At 44.4% G+C, this 22652-nt stretch overlaps 1 protein-coding gene across 1 annotated transcript in view; it reads left to right on the top strand.

Moving 5' to 3' along the window:
• The window catches only part of LOC142575014 (uncharacterized), a 168314-nt gene that overhangs the window by 20955 nt on the left and 124707 nt on the right, over positions 1-22652 (top strand). Inside the window, exons 4-5 of the mRNA XM_075683990.1 lie at positions 7025-7123; positions 16668-16782. Of these exons, the coding sequence (XP_075540105.1) occupies positions 7025-7123; positions 16668-16782 (214 nt within the window). The remainder of the gene's footprint in view (positions 1-7024; positions 7124-16667; positions 16783-22652) is intronic.

The raw sequence follows: 22652 nt of genomic DNA, 5'->3' as shown, positions 1-22652 counted from the left end.
GGCATTACGTAATAAAGGAGCACAGAACGCTTACGTACGTACCCTAGAAAATATCGACAGAGGTTCTATAGCTACCTTTATTCTACACAAGAAAAGGTGGAAAGTACCTATAAAGAAAGGGGTGAGACAGGGAGACACAATATCTACAATGCAATTCACTGCGTGCTTGGAAGAAGTATTCAAGCTATTAAACTGGGAAGGCTCATTAGTAAGGATCAACGGTGAATATCTTAGCAAGCTTGGGTTTGCAGATGACATAGTCCTGTTCACCAACAATGGAGACGAGTTACAACGAATTATTGAGGACCTTGACAGAGATAGTGTAAAAGACAACGATAATCATCAACAGCTAGGCAAGGGAACAAGAGTTCAGGATCACCAGTCTGCCTCTAGAATCTGTGAAGGAGTAAGTTTACTCACAGGGAAACTTGGTCATGAGATGGAAATTCATAGAAGAATAAAAATGGGTCGGCAGCTACGTCGCTGGCGCCTTCGGTTGTCGTTATGCAACTCAAGGATCCTGGAACTTTCTGCGGGACCGATGGCGCCGACGTTGAAAAGTGGGTGGTCATGTACAAACGCTTGAGTGGAATGAACAGATGGGACCCTACGCTTATGCTAGCTAACCTGTTGTTCTACCTAAGAGGCACGGCAAAGGTGTGGTACGAAAACCACGAAGAGGAGCTAACCAGCTAGGACCAGTGCGAAGGGAAGTTGACAGAGTTGCTTGGCGAACCAGCCGGCCGTAACATTGCCGCAGAGGAGGAAATGGATTGCCCTGCCCAGTCTCCCACGGAGTCCTACGTCTCGTACATCCAGGACGTGTTGGCACTGTCGTAAAGCCGATGACGGCCTGACAGAAGCTGAGAAGGTCGGGCACGTGCTTAAGGGCATTGCTGACGACGTGTTTAATCTGCTCATGTGCAAAAGCTGTTCTACAATTGATGCTATCAATAAATAGTGCCGACAATTCGACAGGCCAAAAGCCGACGCGTCATACATCCAATCGCCAGACTTCCCAATACTGCCGCAACATCGACGTGTGAAAATTAACCCGCACAGCAGCATGCGTCGCTATCAGAGGACGAGGTGTGAATCGTTCGACGTGAACTGGATGCAATGGCGCCCTCACTTTTCTGTTCGTGTAGCCCTGATGCTACCACTTGTTCAGTTCTGCTCGTACAAGCCATCGTTCGCCAGGAACTTGAAAACATTGGCTTACATTATGTCTGTGCTGTCGCCAATCCCAGAGCTAACGAATGCCCTTCTAATATTTTCGCTCCACCCCGACGCTTCTCTCCGCGTTATTGCCACCCGACTGAGTGGAGAATTGCGGATGACCAGCCGATATGTTTCACCTGTCGCCGCATTGGTCATGTCGCTCGATACTGTCGCAACTCGTGGCCCGGAACACCTCGCTTGCCGACCAACCTGAGCCATTTTAATAGAAATACTCGCAATGTTTCGCCCACCGCCGAGTCTAAGAGCGCCGACAACTCTGCTAGGAACACGTGGTACAGTAGTTTACCATCGCCACGCAGACACCAGTCTCGTTCACCGCAAACGCGCCTCCAATCTTCCCGTTCGCCGCAGCCACGTCACCTTTCGCCCCCTGTGGCTTTTGGCCGCACCCTCTCGGAAAACTGAGAAATGCAGCCCTCGAAGGTGGTGCTGCATTGCATAATACTGCAGCCATAGACATAGTATCCGGGTTTAATCCACTTGTAGGTAGGGTGTTTAGAAGGTCAGCAATGCGGTAGGATACAGATTGCTGTCCATAACTAGTAGGACAAAAGCGTGTTAACCAAATGTCAGCATGTTTCGTGTTATAGGGAATTTCGCGACGATTCATATTTAGCAAGTTTACATAATCAACATTTGCCCTTCTCAACGTTGTTCTGTACATGCATGCTAGACGAACTTAATAAATGAATTCAACCGGCATTAGTCTGTATTCGTAAAAATATTTAGATGTGTTCTTTGGAGGAAAGTTTAGCTACAGCACGAGTTGCTCGTTTTTGACATCATTTTAGTTAATGATGTTTTGTTTTGATGTTTTTGCCCAGACTAGCTGACAATTATTTAGTGTAGAAAGAAGAAGTGAGTTATACACAGTTCGTTTCACAATGGTATGCAAGACATGCTGGTGTCTATGTTACAGCCCGTTATTCTGTGTAGCTTTCTGCAGACATTGAAATTGTTTGTTCCAAAGTAGGTCTTCTGAAAAATATAACTCCTAGTGTTTTAACTTCATTTAAAATTTTTATTTCATCGCTTTTTTAATACAACCTGTCTTCAAGATTTAGGTTATTATGCTTTGGGCGAAACATAAATGCTTGTGTTTCTTTAGCATTTATTCTTAAATAATTTATATCACTCCAGTTTGCGATATCGTGGAGCACAATGTTTGCATAAGTGAGAAGAGTGTCGGGATTTGTGCCCCTAAAAATGATGGTATCGTCTGCATATCCTGTCCATTTGATATATTCAGCGGTCGAAAAAAAGATAATTCACGCAAACAATCAAAAGAAGTGGTGCAAGAATGCTCCCTTGTGGCACACCATGTAGGATAGGTTTTATTTTTCAGTTTGAATGAACATGGCAAACGCAGCGAGACTGATGTTGCGGATGCGAAAAAAAAAATATTTGCGTGACCACGTACTCCGTGTCCTTCAAGGTTAGCTAAATGTGTGATATGATGTACAGTATTGAATGCTTTCGTGAAATCTAAATATATACCTAAGACAGTTCTCTTTCATGAAGCGCCGCAGTTATAAATTCTTTTTGTGTTAGTAAAGCCAATTCCGTTGATTTGGCTTTGAGAAAGCATTTACTGTGATGTCGAGATGAGCGAGTGTTTGTCTAAGAAAACATACAATTGCCTGTGTATGATTTTTTCTGAGCCCTTCGAAAAGACAGGTAAAATGGAAATCGGCCTAAGATTATTTGGGTCGTTTTCATTTACAGCTTTGTGGATTGCTATAACTTTTGCAATTTGCATTCCTATTCGGAAAGCAGCTCTTTTCTAAGCATAAGTTGCAAATTTCTACTAAACTGGCCGCAATTATGTTTATAACGAATTTACCTGGCCCAACTTGCACATAATTTGCATCATGTGACTTGGATTTTTTAGGCTATAAAACACATTTTTAACTTCATTCTCACTTGTGGGAAAAAGCCCCATACTACCAGAAAATTGTGCTGTTTGATGAATCGAGGGTATGCATATTCTGTTGCAACTTGCAGGCTTCCCAGCAGCCATGAAATGATCATTTAAAGCATTTGAAAGATCTGCCACGCGAACAACGCGGTTGTTCACAAGCATGCTGCCAACGATACAAACATTGGTCTGTTTTATAAGATTGTTTATTCGCTTCCAGAGCAGAGTTGCTCACCACATTGTTAAAATAGGATTTGTAATACTATTTTTTCGCGGTGTTTAGTTTAGCGTTGAGCTTATTTCTAAACCCGTTGAAAGCCTTAAGTTTGTCGATATCTTTAGTTTTCACAAATTTCCAGTACATGTGGTTTTTAAAATTTATCTGCTTGTGAAGGGAAGTGTTTATCCAAGGTTTTAGAGACTTCTTACCTTATAACGATATCTGGAAAAAGTTTTTATATATAGCTTTAAAATCCACAATGAACGCTTCGCACATGTTATCTGCGTCGGTACATGATAGAACGTGACTGCAATCATGAATCTAAATTCAGTATTGGGATTCATGCCTTTCAAATTCATGAATCATGAATTTGAAACGCATGAAGGGAACGATCTGTAATGTGGTGCGTATGCACAGGACTGCTACGTTCACGCTTTAAGTCATTTCCATAAGAAATAAAAGCAAAGAGGGGAAGATGGTCACTAATATCGCACATAAGTGATCCACTTTAAACAATTTCACAGTCTGCATTTTTGATAAAAAGATCAAGTAGACTCGATGTTCTATCAGTGATGCGGGTTGGTTCATCTATAACATTTAAAATCCACCAGATGGGAGAATTGACTGAATATCCCTACTAATGCTGGAAACAGATAGCAAATCTATGTTCAGGTCACCGCTGAGAAACAAATCATATTTGTTTGGGACACAAATTCTAACGTTTCCTCAAAAAGTCAAGAAAAACTTGACACCGAGCGTTAGGATGCCGTAGAACACTGATATAATCGTGGAGCCGTTTTGCACAGATAATATTTCAAAATTATCATTTGATACAGAGAATTCCTATAATTTGCACTTCGTGAGCGCGACTAACCAAGAGCAGGACGCCAACGCTCCAATACAATACCCCAATACAATACAATTCATACAATACTAATAAACGCAGCATCAGCTTCGCCTTTCTGGATGGGAAAATCAAGGAGTTGATATATCTGCATATGAACGTTTAGGGGTGTACGGTCACATTGAACTGACACTATTATTAGGATATAAGGCTTCGAACCAATCATGATTTCAAAGATTATCACTATTAGGCAGCTCTCGGTGCTTGGCATTTTCTGCCCGGTTTGAGCAATTTGATGGGCAGCACCCAGTTATATCCGTGACTGAGTTGGTTTGCAAATCACCGACCAATGTTTAAAAAGATCGCAACTGCGAAGCAAGACCAACAGGTACAGCAGGTTCAAAAACGCGCGCGATCCCGCTTCAAAGCCATTTGATCAAACTGGGAAATGGTGATGCAGTGAGCGTCAGCGTCTCGAAAGCGCGCGTGACACACATCTCTGGACTGCTAACTAACTGGCGACCAGGCCACATACCAAATTTTGGTTACATGCTGGAAGTGCCCTATGCGGAGCATTCCACCACAATATATATATTTTTTAATTGGTTCGTTATTAGCCGTGATTTCATTGCGGCGAAACCATGATTTCTGGAGGCGAGCTTCACCGCCAATATACGCAATCTCCCAACTTGCACCGTCTAGCCCCCGCAAGTGAAATTCGCTCCCTGCGTTCTCCCACACCGGAGCTGCAGGATCGCGTGAAGCATACGTCGCGGGCCCCGCCTTCTTTTTTCTGTCATTCTTTTGCGGCGCGGCGCGCTTCCACAGGCGGTCGCGCGCGAGCTGCTGAGTTTGTCTCGTTTCGCGAAGCACACCGTTTTGCGCGCTGTGCACGAGAACACCTCACTAGCGGTACAAGTCTGTGCCACGCGAGCACTGAGGCAGATGTAAGCGGATCGTAGCGCACGACCGCGCATTGGAACACGCTAGGAAATGCAATAGTTTCGCTCTCAGCGCCCGCGACTTCACGACGTGGGAACAAGCAGGCGAAACGGAAGTATATCTCTCGGCACGAAGTAAAAGAATGACACGCACACATTCGGCATGTATGTTTTCCTCTATTCCTCTAAACTTGAATTCTTCTCGTCAAGCAACAGACGCAACAAATAACTGCAGTTGCCTTGAATAATTGCGGAAGTAACGTGTCACAGAGAGTGGCGTCACTGCACGGCGATGTAGGTGGCGCACTTGCGATGCATACGTCACTCTCCGGGTGGGAGCGCGTTGCCCGCCAGGGGAAAGGCAAACGGCGTTTGGTTTGAAATTTCAGCTTCTTACTCGGCCTGGTTGCTTAGTGGTTATGGCGTTGGGCTGCTAAGCAAAAGGTCGCGGGATCAAATCCCAGCCGCGACGGCCGCAATTCGATGGGAGCGAAATGCCAAAACACCCGTCTACTTAGATTTAGCTGCACGTTAAAGAACCCCAGGCGGTCGACATTTCCGGAGCCCCCCACTATAACGTGCCTCGTAATCAGAAAGTGCTTCTGGCACGTAAAAACTCCCCATTGTTAATAAAAATTTTAGCTCCTTTCGTGGCGCTTGCCGATGTAATTACTTAGCGGACACGATAGTTAGCGCGCGTTGTATGCACAGCGCTTGTCAGCTCAAAATGGCGAAACCGGGTAAGCGTCAGCGACGCAGCCGTGAAGTTGGCTTTCCTCAAAGGAGAATGTGACTACGTTTGGCGAATAGTGGCGTGAGCGGCGTGTTCAGTCAGATGCGCAACTCTGACTCCCCAAGGGGAGTTAGAGTTGTGCATATCTATGCGCGCTAGGACGCTTACATAGGGCATGTTTTCGCAGCCGCTAGAAAGCGTGGGCATGGCGTTGTAGTATAGCAGCTGATCTCCGCGCAGACGTCACGAGTTCAATCCCAGCCAGGACTGGCTATTTATTTCTCATTCCTGCAGACACCCGCGGCGGTGGTGCACGGCATCGCCAATCGAAATGGCTATTTGGCTTCTGGATTAACTGAGCACGTGCTGGTGGGCGTGTTGGTTATACATGATTACGAAGAAGGCGCCAAATAAAACAACAGACGAAGGAAGGAGACACAAGACAACCACGCAGGCGCTAATTAAGTAATTCTGCATTAAGCCCAAACAGCTTAAGCTGTGAGAAATGGTGCTAGTAGCTTCCTCCGTCGCAGAGTATCTCTCCCATTTTATTGACTAGTGCCCACAAATCGCATTCGTCTATAGCCTTCTCCCATATCAGAGACCAACTTCGCCCTCGTTTACAATTTGGTGCTCCGTGGCTGTTTTAAAAAAATGAAAGAATTTAAGGAGGCGTGCAAAATAAGAACACAGGAAAAAGGCGGCCGTGTAATCTATTACTTATATTCACTTGAATAAGAGAGAAAAAGAAATTAAAGAACTATACTTTCCCACTGCAACTCTACACGCTTTTTACTAAGGCTGCTGGAAAAATGTGTTGACTGTAAAAGTGATTACAGACATTTATACTGGCGCAGTTCTAGTAATTTATTTTGTGAAACAACATAATAGTTAGGAATATTGTATCTTCATCTTTTCACAGTATCCCGGCTCAGTGATACGGAGATTAAAATCTTTAAGCGCGCAGCCTCGCATTTCGGGCATGTGTTACACATTCATGCGCTTTACACAAAGCCATTATCAATGGCGCCCATGTTGCGGAGGAATTAAAGGAATAAAAGGCTCTCTATCTCAACACGTCTGCGACGTTGAAATGCTAATGAAGAACGCTTTTCTTCCGGCACAGCGTGGGGTGAAGAAGCTGCCACATCCGTACGACACCAAGTGTACCAACTACAGCCTCTTCGAGACACTGGACATATATCCCGTGAAGATGACGCGCGAGGTAAGGGGGAGAAGGCACACCCAGCCTCTTGCCTGTAGCAGCGCAGCGCAAGGGCGATCTTTGCTTGTTTTTAGCACAGTACAATTAATCCAATCAGTTAGTTCTTGTTTTTAACGCAGCGAACATACGGGCGTGGTTGTGCGGACGTGTTGTGCGGTATCTTGCCTCAACCACAACAAACCAACGAGCCCAGCAACAAGTTTTACTTGGGTGACGGCATGTCTATCCGATATACGCTAAATGCGCACAGCCATAGTCACACTTTCTTCTTGCACACTCGTGCAGTCAAAACGGTGCACATATTTGTTATGAAAAGGAACTGCTCCGAAGCAAGCGCACAGTACACAAAACATTTCGGTACATCTCAAGAATATCCGTCACAAGATACTGTGAACGATCGACGTGCGGTGGTACTTCTGATTGTTCTTTTTAAAGCGACGCTGTATAACTCTACCGCCCAAGGAAATTTGCGTGTCGTTGGCGTGGTAAGCGAAAAACACCCCATACATGGGCCGATCCCGAAGATAGCGCAATGACGGCCGACCCGCAGCGGAGGTGAAACAGGTGTTAAGCACTCCCGAAAATTACATTTTTTATGGCCTTTCAGACAGCAGGGAGACCTGGGACGAAACAATTGAAGTTAAGAAGCGTATTTACGACTGCACTTGACACGCTCCCACCGGAATCAATTCAGCGCGCCCATCGCCTAGGCCAATTTTCACCAAGTGTCGCCCGGTAATAGCCAAATTTGGAAACTTCAAAACAAAAGAAAAAGTATTATGTTGTCTTAACCACCTAAATGAACAAAACATCACCGTCGTCGAAGAATTCGGCGCCTCAACCCGTACTGCTCGCAAAAAAACTACTTGAGTTCGGCAAACGCACTGCAATTCCAGCTCCGATACAACAAGTTATACATAAACAATAAATGTTTTTGCTACAACACGCAGGCAGACAAAATTGGAGAGGTTAAGCTGCAACGCTTTGGCACCGCCTCGGGGGATAACGCTGCAGAAGCCTCTTCAAGATAGGAGTTAATGAGGGGTAGTGGCCGTACTTCACAATGCCGCCTAACTGTCCTAGTCACTAACATTAGAAGTGTACTTAATAAACATGACTCAGTCTCTTCTGCTATTGACACGTGCTGTGCACATATTATAGCACTTGCCGAAACATGGCTTGCTGCCCACGTGCACAACTCTGAAATTTTTCAGGACGCTAATCATATTGCAGTGTACCGTTGCGATCGAACTGAACGTCGAGGAGGCGGTGTTCTTCGGGCTATATCATCCAATATTCCATCTTCTTGTATGCAAGTACAAACTAACCTCGAAATCGTATGGGCCGCAGTAACTCTTAATCACATGAAAGTTCTCTTCGGCGTGTGTTATCGTTCTCCGTCCGCTACAGCTACATTCCTTGACGAACTTCATGACATGATTAACACCGTTCACACACGTTTTCCTTCGTCCCCGTTGTTTCTACTTGGTGATTTCAATTATCTAAACATATCGTGGAATACACAGCCACCCCGCTTATTCCCATTTTCAACCGAGGGAAGAAGTTTATTAGATTTGTGCTCCGTTTTTTCTCTCTCGTAGCTCGTGACCGAACCAACTAGGATATCACCTAACTCAGCGAACGTACTAGATTTAATCTTGACTTCAAGCCCCGACCTTGCCTCTCCGGTATTACATCTACCATGTATCAGTGATCATGCGCTGCTCACCTTTACTCTTTCCGCATCTTCTGAGCAAACTAGCAAAATTAAGAAAACAATGCACAACTACAAGAGAGCTAACTTGGACGCCATAAATAACGAGCTAGCTGAACTTATTGCAGTCTTCCTTAACGGTTTTAATGACCATTCTGTCCAGTCTAACTGGAACATGTTGCAGCCAAAGTCGAACGGCTAACAGTAAAATACATTCCTGTCCGCGCAATAACTTCTAATCACCTGGCAACATGGTATAATAGCCATATTCAACGTCTATCAAACAGGAAAAAACACCCTTATCGACTAGCCAATCAGTCGCTGAGTGAATCACGCTGGGAAAAATATAAAACTGCTTCTGACGAGTACGCAAATGCATTGAAGGTCGCCAAGTTTAATTTCCGAACTAATGTCCTTACATCATTGCTAAGCACCAATGTATCCAAATTCTGGCGCCTGATTAACCCTTCTGCCGACAATACCATCACATTGAATGATCCTTCCGGTGAACCGGTTCCTGCTCACTCTTGTGCTTCGGTTTTAAACACAGAGTTCAATAAAAACTTGTCGCCACTATCTAGCTCATATTTACCTTCTATGAGTCAGTATAATTATTCAGTCATGGATCCCATCGTCATTGATACATCTGGTGTTGCACAACTCATTGATAATTTAAAATATCAGACTGCCCAAGGTTACGATAATATAAGTACTAAATTTTTGAAGAACACATCTACTTACAGTTCCGTCAAATTTTTTCAACAATTACTGGACGCATTTACTTTGCCTGTACAGTGGAAAACTGGGAAGGTGGTTGCCATCCACAAATGAGGTGCCAAATCTTCTCCCGCTAATTCTAAACCAATATCTCTCACCATTATCTGTTGCGAAATGCTGGAACACATCACATATAGTCATCTGGTTAATTTTCTCGAAGCTAATTCATTTTTCACGTCAGCGGTGCATGGTTTCCGGAGAACATATTCGTGCGAAACACAACTCATCTTGTTTACGTACAAGTTACAATGCATTCTAGATCAAGCCTCATTTGCCGACTGCATTTTCCTAGATTTCTCCAAAGCATTTGATAAGGCATGTCACAAGGTTTTACAAACTAAGCCTTCTTAATCTTGACTGTAACCTCTTAGAATGGATAGAACGCTTTTTAACCCATCGTTTTCAGTTCGTCAGTGCTAACGACCATAACTCTGCCTTCACTAAAGTATGCTCAGGCATACCACAAGGTTTTGTACTAGGTCCTCTTTTATTTCTTATCTATTTTAACGACCTTCCTTCCGAAATATCCTCAAATATACATCTTTTTGCCGATGATTGCGCTGTTTTTCGCAAAATAGGTAACTTCGATGACATCACTGCACTGCAGGCCGATCTAAACGTTATCTCTAGCTGGTGTAAGAAATGACTAAGGAAACTTAATATTAACAAATGCAAAGTAACAAGAATATCTTGAGCGGCTCATGCCTCACCTAAGTATTACCTGGATAACATTGCCCTTGAATCCGTTGACAATTATAAGTACCTTGGAGTTCATATTACGACAAACCTAGGGTGGTTGCTTGGGCTAGCTGGTAATTCATGATGAAAAATAACGTACAGCGCGAAGGACAAGGACTGCGATAGACGACATACACAGCGCTGCCTTCCAACAATACTTTATTGCGTTGCCACATCGTGTGTATATATACAAGAAAGGGCATGCGCGGAAAATGTAAGACAGTCAGATGGGGTGTTCTAAGAGCAAGTCACTGAACTAAGAGCCCCCCCCCCCCATGGTCACCTGAAGAAACAATAAAAAAATAAAGCATTACGATTTATATCTGTTTAGATACGTGACTTCACGAGAAGTCAGCGCGAAAGAGGGGGCACTAACGCAAATGCTACCAAGTTTTCTGATGAAATCAGCTTCCAGAATTTCTCGGGTGAGCTGTGAGCTGTGTCTCGCTAAAACTTCAGCGGGCTAAAACTTTCAACCCGCCGGTTCCCTGATTGAGCGGGATCATCAATCAGGGAACCAGTGGGCTGAAAGACGCAGGTTTGCAGTGCTACCGTATGTGCATGATGTCCCCCATAGGCTAAAGAAAATTGGGCAACGTGCAGGAATAACAGTCGTTTTCTCATCCCCGGAAAAAATTGGCAAGGCTCTGTAAGCGTGTCAACGCGCCTAAATCGCATCAGAGTTGTTGTTCTGTCGGGCACAGAAAACGTTTTGTGACGTGCACAACGAATGTAGTCTACCAAATCCCCCTGTCTTGCGGCAGTAAATATGTTGGACAGACAGGCAGCTGCTTAAACGATCGACTAAGAGAGCACTGTAACAACGTCCACAGCACTGTACAAGGCTACTTGGGCATCCATTGCTGGGACTGCGGCTGCGTGCCATTCTTTTAAGATACTGAAGTTTTACTGAAGATACTGAAGACACAGCTCACGGCTCACCCGGGAAATTGTGGCAGCTGATTTCATCAGAAAACTTGGTAGTATTTGCATTAGTGCCCCCTCTATCGCGCTGACCCCTGGTGAAGTCACGTATCTAAAGAGATAGAAATAGCAATGCTTTATTTTTTATTTTTTTTTCAGGTGACCATGCTCTTAGTTCAGTGACTTGCTCTTAGAACACCCCATGTGACTGTCTTACATTTTCTGCGCATGCCCTTTCTTGTATATATACACACGATGTGGCAACGCAATAAAATATTGTTGAAAGTCAGCGCTGTGTATGTCGTCTATCGCAGTCCTTGTCCTTCGCGCTGTACGTTATTTTTGATCATGACAAACCTGTCATGGGCTGCTCATACTAATTACATAATTAACAATGCCAACCGGTCGTTAGGTTACTTGCACCGAAATTTGCATTCGGCTCCGCCAACTTTAAAACTACTGCTGTATACGACCCTAATACGCCCAAAAATACAATATGCATCGGGTGTTTGGCATTCATGCCAAGTTAACTTAATTAATTCTCTTGAGCTTGTTCAAAATAATTCGGTTCGTTTCATTCTTTCTATCTATAATAGAACTGCAAGCATAAGCACTATAAAAACTAACCTCGACTTACCGCCACTGGCTTCTCGCCGAAAAATATCCCGACTAGGTCTGTTTCATAAATTATACTATCACCCTGTGCTACGCCACCAATCTATGTCTCTCATCGCATTGACCATTCCCTCAAAGTAGCGTTTGTATCGTGCCACACCAAAAGTTTTTTTCAGTGATTTCTTCCGCGAACATCGCGGCAATTGAACCACCTTCCTCCAGACATCGTTACTATTACAGATAACAATGCCATTAAACTAGCACTAGCTAATATTTTATAAGTAGCAGCAATTTTGTACTCGCCAAACATTATTACTGTCTACTTTTCCGAACCTGACTTTATGTTCCTTTCACTTGCACCTTAGCTAACATTGTATAATATCAGCAATGATTATGTCTTCCATTTATTGTAACATACTGCATTCTTGTAACCTTTTGAAACTGTTGATACCACTCCTCTCTGCAATGCCCCATGTCCTTGAGGGTAATACAAATAAATAAATAAATAAATAAATAAATAAATAAATAAATAAATAAATAAATAAATAAATAAATGCGTGGGCTGATCCCGAAGACAGGGCAATACCGGCCCAACCCGCGGCGGAGGTGAAGCAGGCGTTAAGCAATCCCCATACGTGGGTCGATCCCGAAGATAGTGCAATACCGGCCCAACCCGCGGCGCAGGTGAAGCAGGCGTTAAGCAATCCCCATACGTGGGTCGATCCCGAAGATAGTGCAATGCTGGTCCGACTCGCGGCGGAAGTGAAGCACGCGTTAAGCCGTCCCCATACGTGGGCCGATACCGAAGATAGTGCAATGCAGGGCTGGCCCACGGCGGAGGTGGAGCAGGCCTTAAGCACTCCCGATACATGGGCCGATTCCCAAGATAGTGCAATACCGGCTCAACCCGCGGCGGATATGAAGCAGGCGTTAAGCAATCCCCATACCTGGGCCGATCCCGAAGATAGTGTAATACCGGCCCGACCCGTGGCGGAGGTGAAGCAGGCGTTGAGCACTCCCCAAACGTGGGTGTATCTTGAACGTAGTTTAATGCCGGGCCGACCCACGGTGATGGTGCCGTTCGGAATTAAGGGGCACACATACACAGCTTCACTGGTGAATTTTCTTCACAGAGTGGAAGGGCGCTGAGTTTTTTTTTCTGCAATAAAGTATGTTAGTTTGAAACTTGGTAGCCTCTTGATAACTTGATAATCTCTACCTGATGTGTGACAGCGTCCGTGCCGCACATCAAGACGTCTGCCCAATGACCATTGTTTCTAAGGCATCTTTGGTAAATAGAACGCGTTGAATGGATCCGGGCTGTCACAGGCTATTGCATATTGGAATCGTCTTCCCAAGAAGACTACAAACAATAATGATCCTGTGACTTTTAAACATAAAGTAAGGAGGCTGTTTACTTACTGTTCATGTATTGTACACTGCATGGCGTATACATACAAATAAGCAGGCCACGGTTCGATATTCTGCGTATGCATGGCAAGTGCCGCTCTATCGCAACCGTTGCATGTGTATTACGTAGTTCATTTACGGCGGCCTGACGATGTATCAGCAAAACGGAACTCCTACTGCTGGCATTAACATTCGGTTTACTACTGTTAAAATTTGTGTAACGAGTTCTTATTACTACTTCCACTCCTATTCGCTTTTCTAATCCCCCTCACACACTTCTCCACCTCGAAGCCGCTGAGAACTTGAAAAGATATAGCGCTAAAAATTATGCGGATCCAACATACTGTTGAAATCCATGTAAGCGAAGATTTCTGTGCGTTTAACTTGATTGGCTATAATAAGCGGTGATGTTGAGCGTTATTAGACAACTTGAGTCACTGGGTTGGCGTAGACGGCGTGACGACGTTGGCATGACCAGTGTTCATTAATGAAGGCCTTCCGACGATGACGAAGCAACAACGAGGTCCTCACGACGAAGGCATGTCAACAAATGCACGGTTACTGCATGAAAACGAAGGCGTGACGATGACGGCGTGACGCGAATCTCATGACATAGTTTAATAAACATGATGCGATGCGCATGACGGCATCAGGAGTACATACTTAGTCTGCCAAGTTATTAGACAGCTTGGGTCACTATGTCAGCGTATAAGGCGTTACGCTGGTGGCATGACGAGTGTCCATATTAAAGGCCTAATGACGACGCCGGAGTGACCACGAGGTCCTCACGACAAAGGTATGACAACGAATGCACGCTGATTGTCTGGCAACGAAGGCGTAACGATGACGGCGTGACAGGAGTCGGACGACATAGTTTGAAGACGATGATGCAGCGTACATAGTTAGTCGCCCAAGTTATCAGACAACTTGAGTCACTGGGTCGGCGTAGAAGGCGTGACGACGGTGGCATGGCCAGTGTTCATAACTGAAGGCCTACGGACGAAGACGGAGCAATCATGAATACCTCACGACGAAGCTATGACAACGAATGCACGGTGACTGTATGGAATAGGCGTGACGATGACGAGGTGACGCGATTCGGATGACAGTTGGATGAAGGTGATGCAGCGCGCACAACGGCCAGTGCATACTTACTCGCACAAGTTATTAGACAACTTGCGTGACTGGGTCGGCGTAGAAGGTATGACGATGGTGGCGTGACCAGTGTTGAATGTTGAAGGCCGAATGACGACGACGGAGAGACCACGATGTCCTCACAATTAAGGTATGACAAGAATTGCATGGTGATTGTATGACAACGAAGGCTTGACGATGATGGCGCGACGCAAGTCGGATGACATAGTTTGACGAAGGCGATGCAACGCGCACGACGGCAGCTAGAGTACATACTTGGTCACCCAACTTAGTACACAGCTTGGGTCACTGGGTCGGCTATGCAGGCGGGATGACGGTGACATGACGCGTGTTGAAAATTCAAGGCTTATTGACGATGACGGAGCTACCCCGAGGTCGGCACAACGAAGGTATGACAAAGAATACACGGTGAGTTTATGACAACGAAGGCGTGATGGCGACGACTTGACGCGAGTCGGATGACATAGTTGGATGAAGCTGATGCAACGCGCACGACGGCATCACGAGTACATATTTCGTCACCGATGTTAATAGACAACTTGGGTCACTGGGTAGCGTAGAAGGCGGGACGATGATGGCATGACGAGTGTTGAATATTAAAGGACTAATGACGACGACGGAGTGACCTTGAAGTCCTCACGACGAAGGTCTCCCAGCGAATGCACGGTGACTGTATGAAAACGAATGCGCGACGATGACGGCGTGACGCGAGTCAGATGACATAGTTTGATGAAGATGATGCGATTCGCACGACGGCATCACGAGTACACACTTAGTCGCCCAAGTTATTAGGCAACTTGTGTCACTATGTCGGCGTAGAAAGCGTGACGGCGGTGGCGTGACGAGATTTGAATATTCAAGGCCCGATGACGTTCTCACGACGAAGGTATGACAACAAATGCACGGTAACTGTATGACAACGAAGGCTTGACGATGATGGCGGGATGCGATTCAAATGACATAGTTTGATGAAGACGGTGCGGTGAGCACGACGGCAGCACGAGTACATATTTAGTCGCCCAAGTTAGTAGACATCTTGAGTCACTGCGTCAGTGTAGAAGTCGTGACGACGTTGGCATGACGAGTGTCGAATATGGAAGGACTAATGACGACGACGGAGTTACCACAGAATCCACACTAGGAAGGTATGACAACGAATACACGGTGACTGTATGACAACGAAGGCGTGACGATGAAGGCGGGACGCGAGTCGGGTGACATAGCTGGGAGAAGATGATGCAACGCGCACGACGGCAGGACGAGTGCATACTTAGTCGTCCGTTATTAAACACCTTGGGTCAGTGGGTCGGCGTAGAAGGCGTGACGACGGTGACATGACCAGTGTTGAATATTGAAGGCTTAATGACGACTATGGAGCGCCGACGAGGTCCTCTCGATGAAGGCATTACAATGAATCTATGGTGACTTTATCAAAACGAAGGCGTGACGATGATGTCATGATGACAAAGTTGGATGAAGATGATGTGACGCCCATGACGGCATCACGAGTACATATTTAGTCGTCCAAGTTATTAGACAATTTTTGTCATTGGGTCGACGTAGAAGGCGTGACGACAGCGGCATGACGAGAGTCAGATTAAGAAGCTGGAACGACCACGATGTCATCAAAACCACGGGTATATGTAGTGGCCCAAGCTGTTGTACAACTTGGGCCAATTCCTCGGCGTAGATGGCGTAACAGAGGCGACATGACGACAGTGCAATAATGAAGCTGGAATGACGACGATGGAATCACGTACCTTGTGGTCCAAGCTTGGGCCACAAGTCACCCATAACCACCCAAGCTTGGACCACCCATAACTTGGATGACTGGGTCGTTGTAAGAGGATGGATAGATAGATAGATAGATAGATAGATAGATAGATAGATAGATAGATAGATACATAGATACATAGATACATAGATAGATAGATAGATAGATAGATAGATAGATAGATAGATAGATAGATAGATAGATAGATAGATAGATAGATAGATAGATAGATAGGCTCAAAACAGCTGAAGTAGAGAAAGAATGGTAACCACATCATTAGTTCGACGGTGCGTTCTTTCCATCGTTTAAATTGGTCCTCCAACAGCTGTCTCTTGTGGCAAATAATAGGCTAGGAAAGCAGAACCTAGTGAACACACATTTTATTATTGGAGGGTTAGTTTTGCTCATACATGACGGCCACATTTCGCGCTTTGCAGATCTGCCTGGAAGAGTGCCAGATGAATATCACGTGGGACATGTGCCACTGCGTCGACCAGGGTTACGCTTTCCGAAACAGGGTAAACGAGTCTGGCTGCACAGCCAAGGAAATGGGTGAGTGCTTGTTCATACGTCCAGGTCACTCGTCGTGATGCGGCGGAGACTGTGATAGGCATAGAAATTCGCGTGCTGTACTGTTAAAGTCTGGTATGGCTTCCGCAATGGCTCTGCGCATTTGTCGCCAGCTTGTGCACTCAGAACGACAAAATAGGATTTACCGGCGCCAATAAACAAAGTGTGTACTGAACACTAAGTGCTTTTTTTTCACCGCAGCGTTTGGATCGGCGATCCCCTTATGCGTTTCAATATAGTACTGTGCATATGGTTCATTTTTACAAAGATCTAAATTTAAATTATGGTGTTTTACGTGCCATGATTATATGTATGATTATATATATTATGATATATAAGTTTAAGTCCTTTCGTCTTGAGCTTTTAACCATAAGGTAGGAAGATAAGCGCCTAAATGCAACTCGGTAGAGGGTCACCCCCCATCAGTGGTATTAGTTACATATAAACATGGCGCGAACACTCTTTGGGTTCACTGAATTCTTTCGTAGGTAAGAAGTGCTATTGGAAGGGCCGTAGTGGAAGACTTCGAAATCATTTTGACCAGCTGGAGTTCTTTAACGTGCACCCAACGCAAGGTACATGGCTCTTTGTTGCATTTTGCCCACATCCAAATGCGGCCGGCGTGCCCTGAATTCGATCCTGCGACCTCATGCTTAGCAGCTAAGCACCATAGACATTAGGTAACCGCGGCGGTTGACACAGATTTCAATCAGATGCGCAAAATAGGATACGTAGAGTGTTTTCGCACCTTGCAAAAGTGCGAACTTACAGGGAAGTACCTAGAACATATAGGAGTGGCTCTAAAAATGAATCGGCAGAAAACTAAAGTAATGTTTAACAGTCTCGGAAGAGAACAGCAGTTTACGATAGGTAGTGAGCCACTGGACGTGGTAAGGGAATGGCAATGCTAAGGGAATACATCTACTTAGGAAAGGTAGTGACTGCGGATCCGGATCTTGAGACTGAAATAACCAGAAAAATAAGAATGGGCTGGGGTGCGTTTGGCAGGCATTTTCAGATAATGAACAGCAGGTTGCCATTATCCCTCAAGAGAAAAGATTATGACCAGCTGTGTCTTACCAGTACTCACGTACGGGGCAGAAACCTGGAGGCTTACGAAATAGGTTCTACTTAAATTGAGGGCGACGCAACGAGCTATGGAAAGAAGAATGATAGGTGTAACATTAAGGGATAAGAAAAGAGCAGATTGGGTGAGGGTACAAACGCGAGTTAATGATATCTGAGTTGTAATCAAGAAAAAGAACTGGATATGGGCAGGACACGTAATGAGGAGGGAACATAAGCGATTGTCATTAAGGGTTACAGAATGGATTCCAAGGGAAGGGAAGCGTAGCAGAGGGTGGCAGAAAGCTAGGTGGGCGGATGAGATTAAGAAGTTTGCAGGGACAACATGGCCACAATTAGTACATGACCGGGGTAGTTGGATAAGTGTGGGAGAGGCCTTTGCCCTGCAGTGGGCGTAACCAGGCTGATAATGATGATGATGATGATGATGATGATGACTTAGAACACTGCGAACACAGCAAATGGGTCTTTGTAGCTACACCACATAAGCTTAACGCGATCACTAGAATGTGCGTTCTTTACACAGGAATACTCTTCGCCTGTGCATGAATTTTACTGGAGTGGATAAGACCCGCATACAAGGGGGAGGAATTGGGAGAAGAAAATGTAGATTCATTTATAAAGTAAAAAGAAGTCCCGTTTCTCCGCTAACACGAAATAGTGAAGCGCTAGTTGGTGAAATAGTATGCGCATTGAGCCTAGGACTGTTTATTGTGGTGTTGGAGTGGATATTCGCAGGTTGTGAGCGAGTATTTACCTTTTAAGTAAAAGCAATGTAACGCCTATTCGGTTGCGAAAGTTTCACCTCCAGGTAGTGAAGGGGAGAAATTTGGCTTTTCTTCCTCCTCTTACCTGTCCGGACGTTGCCGCTGGTCCCAGTAGTGGAACCCTATCCTTGAAGCAGCGCTATTCGTGAATCAAGCAAGACGACGCCCGCGACATGAACTAAGCAGGAAAGAAGTTGAGCGCTGGAAGACTATTGAGGACGAAGCATATGCGCTCAATAATTTTAATTGCATGTAGACGAACACATAGTTTAGGACCATCTCAGCGACTGGGGAGTCAACGTGCTATAGAAGACGAAGATGGCCCGTACATCACGTAGATGTTCAGTGAGCGTTAGTCATTTATGGAACTATCTGGCATGATCACGCTCTCCAGTATAAGTATTCTCCACTGCTCGACACAGTGAGTGAGAGGCACAATTCTGAACTGGCAATGCGCTGGCCCTAAGTTTTGGGCCGAAATTACATTTCTTCCTTCCCTTGTATTTCTTTCATTGCAATTTTATTGCAAAGGATTTTATGCTTACAACAAGAGGCACTGCCGGACATCTAAACGACAGCGGAGGCAGCCCACAAGAGCTATATCTATTTATTTCTTCACATATAGTGCAGCCCAATATAGGGGTATAACAGGAGTGGGAACATTATACATTAGTATACATTACACATTAAAAACGCAGATATACACAAAAATATGAATGATCAAAAGGAAGCGCTTTGCATGTTAGCGAAGTGCTTACCAGTGGTAGCTATGAAATCTTTTAGTGACAGTGAACGAAAGTTAGCGGGTAGAAAATTGCAAACTCTATGGTACGTGGAAAAAAAAATACTTTACTTGAATGTGTTAGTACGGGCATAAATAAGTGCTATGTTCAAGGCGTGGGAGCTACGGGTACAACTTGCGTTAGTAAATATAAGTTTTAAGGCTTCAATACGATAATGTGAAAGTAATGGTTCAGTGTTCAAAGACTGTTGAGTCTGTGTTGCTGAGAAACTGCGGCTGTAATTTTGGCAAATGAAACGGATAGATTTTCGTTGAACGTTATTTAGCGAACTTATTTCCGATTGTTTGTAGAGGAACCAAACGACAGATGCATATTGTAGAACAGGGCGAATGTACATTCTATGTGATAGCAGTTTGGTATCGTGGCTAAGCTTCAGTGCGGCTCAAATAACATTATTTTTAGGGCTTTCGCGTTCACATATTCAGTATGTTTAGACCATGAGAGATTTTCTGGAAAAATGACACCTACGTATATATATTGAGACGATCTCTTAAGTTGGATGCCATTCCGAGAATAATCTAACGAGTGGTGGTTCTGTCTATTGGCAAATGATGTCACGTCTGTTTTACTACGGTTGATGTTCATTTGCCACGTTTTGCGCCAAGCACAGAAAGTCGTAATGGATTGGCAAGACGGCGGGAAGGCCATGAATGAAGTTAATAGAATCGTATAATGCGCAGTCGCTATCAAGGGTGAAAACAGATTGAAAGTACGAGCTAAAAGTATTCTAAACTGCTTTGGGGTCGTTAGTAATAGGTTCATTAATCTTGAAAGAGATACTGCACGTTGCACTGAGTAACATCGATGTCCAGAACCTGTGAGGATTTGATTTAGGTAGTATAAGGAGTTGGACTACGAGTACGAAGTTCCTCCTAAGATTTTTCAAAAGGAACGCGAAGCGCAGGATTACAATGCTTTGATTTACGTAATCTACCTACACGTCGTGATAGGTTGAAGATATCCCGGTTAATCCAAGGAAGTTTATTATATATATTTGTTGTTCTTAATGGAACGTAAATATTGATGCAAGATTTCACTAACAACTCAAAACAATCAACAAAACTGTCACCATGACATTCGGTACTGAGTGACAAAAAATGGTCAAAGTTATTTGCTAGAGTATCAGTGATAGACGTATCGTCAGCCTTATTAAAATCACGAAATATGGAATAGCTACAGCGTTCATGTGGGATAGTACATTTAATGTGTACGAGAAGTGCGTTATGATCCGAAATGCCTTCCAGGGTATTAAAACCTAAATGAGGAAGACTGTCACTGACAAACACTACGTGAAGTATGGAGTTCTGCCCCGTATTTTCATCAGCTAATTGCACTAGGTAATGGGACAAATAAACGTAATTAAGTTTCTACAAATAGAGGTACTATTGGTGGAATATGTAAGGAAGGTCAGTGAATGCCGGGAACGTTAAAGTCACTAAGAACGGTTAAGTTAGAACTGTCGAGGCTATAGTTATGTATGGAATGCAAGATATTATTGAACAAGTCACTAGGGTTACCAGGAGCGTGATAAAGACCCCAAATGGTTAAATTGTGCTTGTAAACTAGTAACTAGCACCAAACCAATTCTATATTGGGAGGTCCTGGTAGAACCTTAAGGTTAAAATTAAAGTTAAAGTTAAAGCAAAGCAACACCACCATATTTCTTAATCTCACGGTCATACCGGACATTATTGTAACCAGGAGGCGAGAATTCCCAGTCGTGAATAGCTTCATGAAGCCATGTTTCTGTGATGCATATAGCATGAAGATAACATGAAGAAACTAGCCAAGGAAAGTGTGGAAATTAGTTGGTCACGATTTTGGCATGAACATTCAAAAGCGCAAGATCCGTGGCAGACTGATGAGATGGTCAACCATCTGATGAACTCTGATGAGACGGTTCTGGTGATGATACAAAGTTCTGGTGATGATACATTGGAAATGTTGCGCTAGAATCAAAACCGGGAGCTAGGAAGAAGATATTTGAAGCACCGTCCCAGTTGTAATGAACGTTATCTATAAATGAATGATCCAACCTCAGTTTAATAACTTAGCCATTATTCCGCTGCTCAACTGATGCGTCGCATATCATTTTACGCACTTTGCGCACTCCGGAAGAAAAATCTTCGGAAAGTTTCACGCCGGAATCGTTCAGCATATAAGCGTTTTTGAGCGTCACAAGCTTATCGCTGAAATCAAGCAATGTTAAAATGATAGGGCGAGAATACCCAAGGCGCATTCTGTCTAACCTATGGAAGCGTTCAATGCGTGGACAGGGAAGAGAAAGCCTATTGAAGACGTTCGCAACCTTGGAGTGCAGTGTGTCACAATAGTCGTTGGTATCTTCAGGTATGCCATGAAGGATTATGTTATTTCTTTGTGAACGGTTCAAGATTGTCATATTTGGCAGCATTATACTACATCCACCATCTAATAGATATCGTATGTCCCAGTCGAAAAATCTACCAGACCACATCTTCTGTTTTTCATCGTTTCCACCAGAGAAACTTTGGTGTGTTTCGTATATACAGTGAGCCCGGTCTGGCGTGCTTGTACCCGACCTGGCGTTTGCGCTGAGCCCAGTATGGTGTGTTTAGTGCACTCGCCGTGGTGTCCTTCGTCTGTTCGAGTGTGCTGCTGTCTGTATCCTGCCTTGGTATTTTTTCTTGAGACCATGCCCGTGCCTTGTTGTGTGCTTGCGAAATATTACCGTGTACCACATATCTATATAGAGAGATTTTCTGGATCACAGCGCCCCGGTATTATGCTGCTGTGTGGGTATTGACTGTGGTAACCGATTAGCTTACGTTGATTCTGTTGATGTCAAGTTGCTGTGCGATGTGGGAGGCAGAATAGTGCAAATCATTGTTTATTCAGGATTTTAAATGAAACATATATTTTCCAAGAAAATATGATCATAAAACAACTTAAGGGCACCAAATTTCCTTGCACGCACTTCGTTACCCTAGCAACCAAGTTATTTGTCAAGGCGACATGCTAACTATAAACTGCTACTTTTTACTTTTGGGTAAACGGTATCTCAGCCTGATGCCTAGAAGAATCTTGTAATAAAACTTTGTAATTTTGTGGAAGCGATTGCTATCACGCCTCCAATTGGGATACCGTCGTCTCCGTCGTGACTGCGCCATCATTGTAACTCCAACTTCGTCATCCGACCCCTATAAAAATTACTGTT

The sequence above is a fragment of the Dermacentor variabilis genome, chromosome 3 (genome assembly GCF_050947875.1).
Source record: "Dermacentor variabilis isolate Ectoservices chromosome 3, ASM5094787v1, whole genome shotgun sequence".
NCBI classification, from domain to species: domain Eukaryota; kingdom Metazoa; phylum Arthropoda; class Arachnida; order Ixodida; family Ixodidae; genus Dermacentor; species Dermacentor variabilis.
The sequence above is the reverse complement of the archived record's forward strand: the minus strand, read 5'-3'. Positions and strand labels throughout refer to the sequence as shown.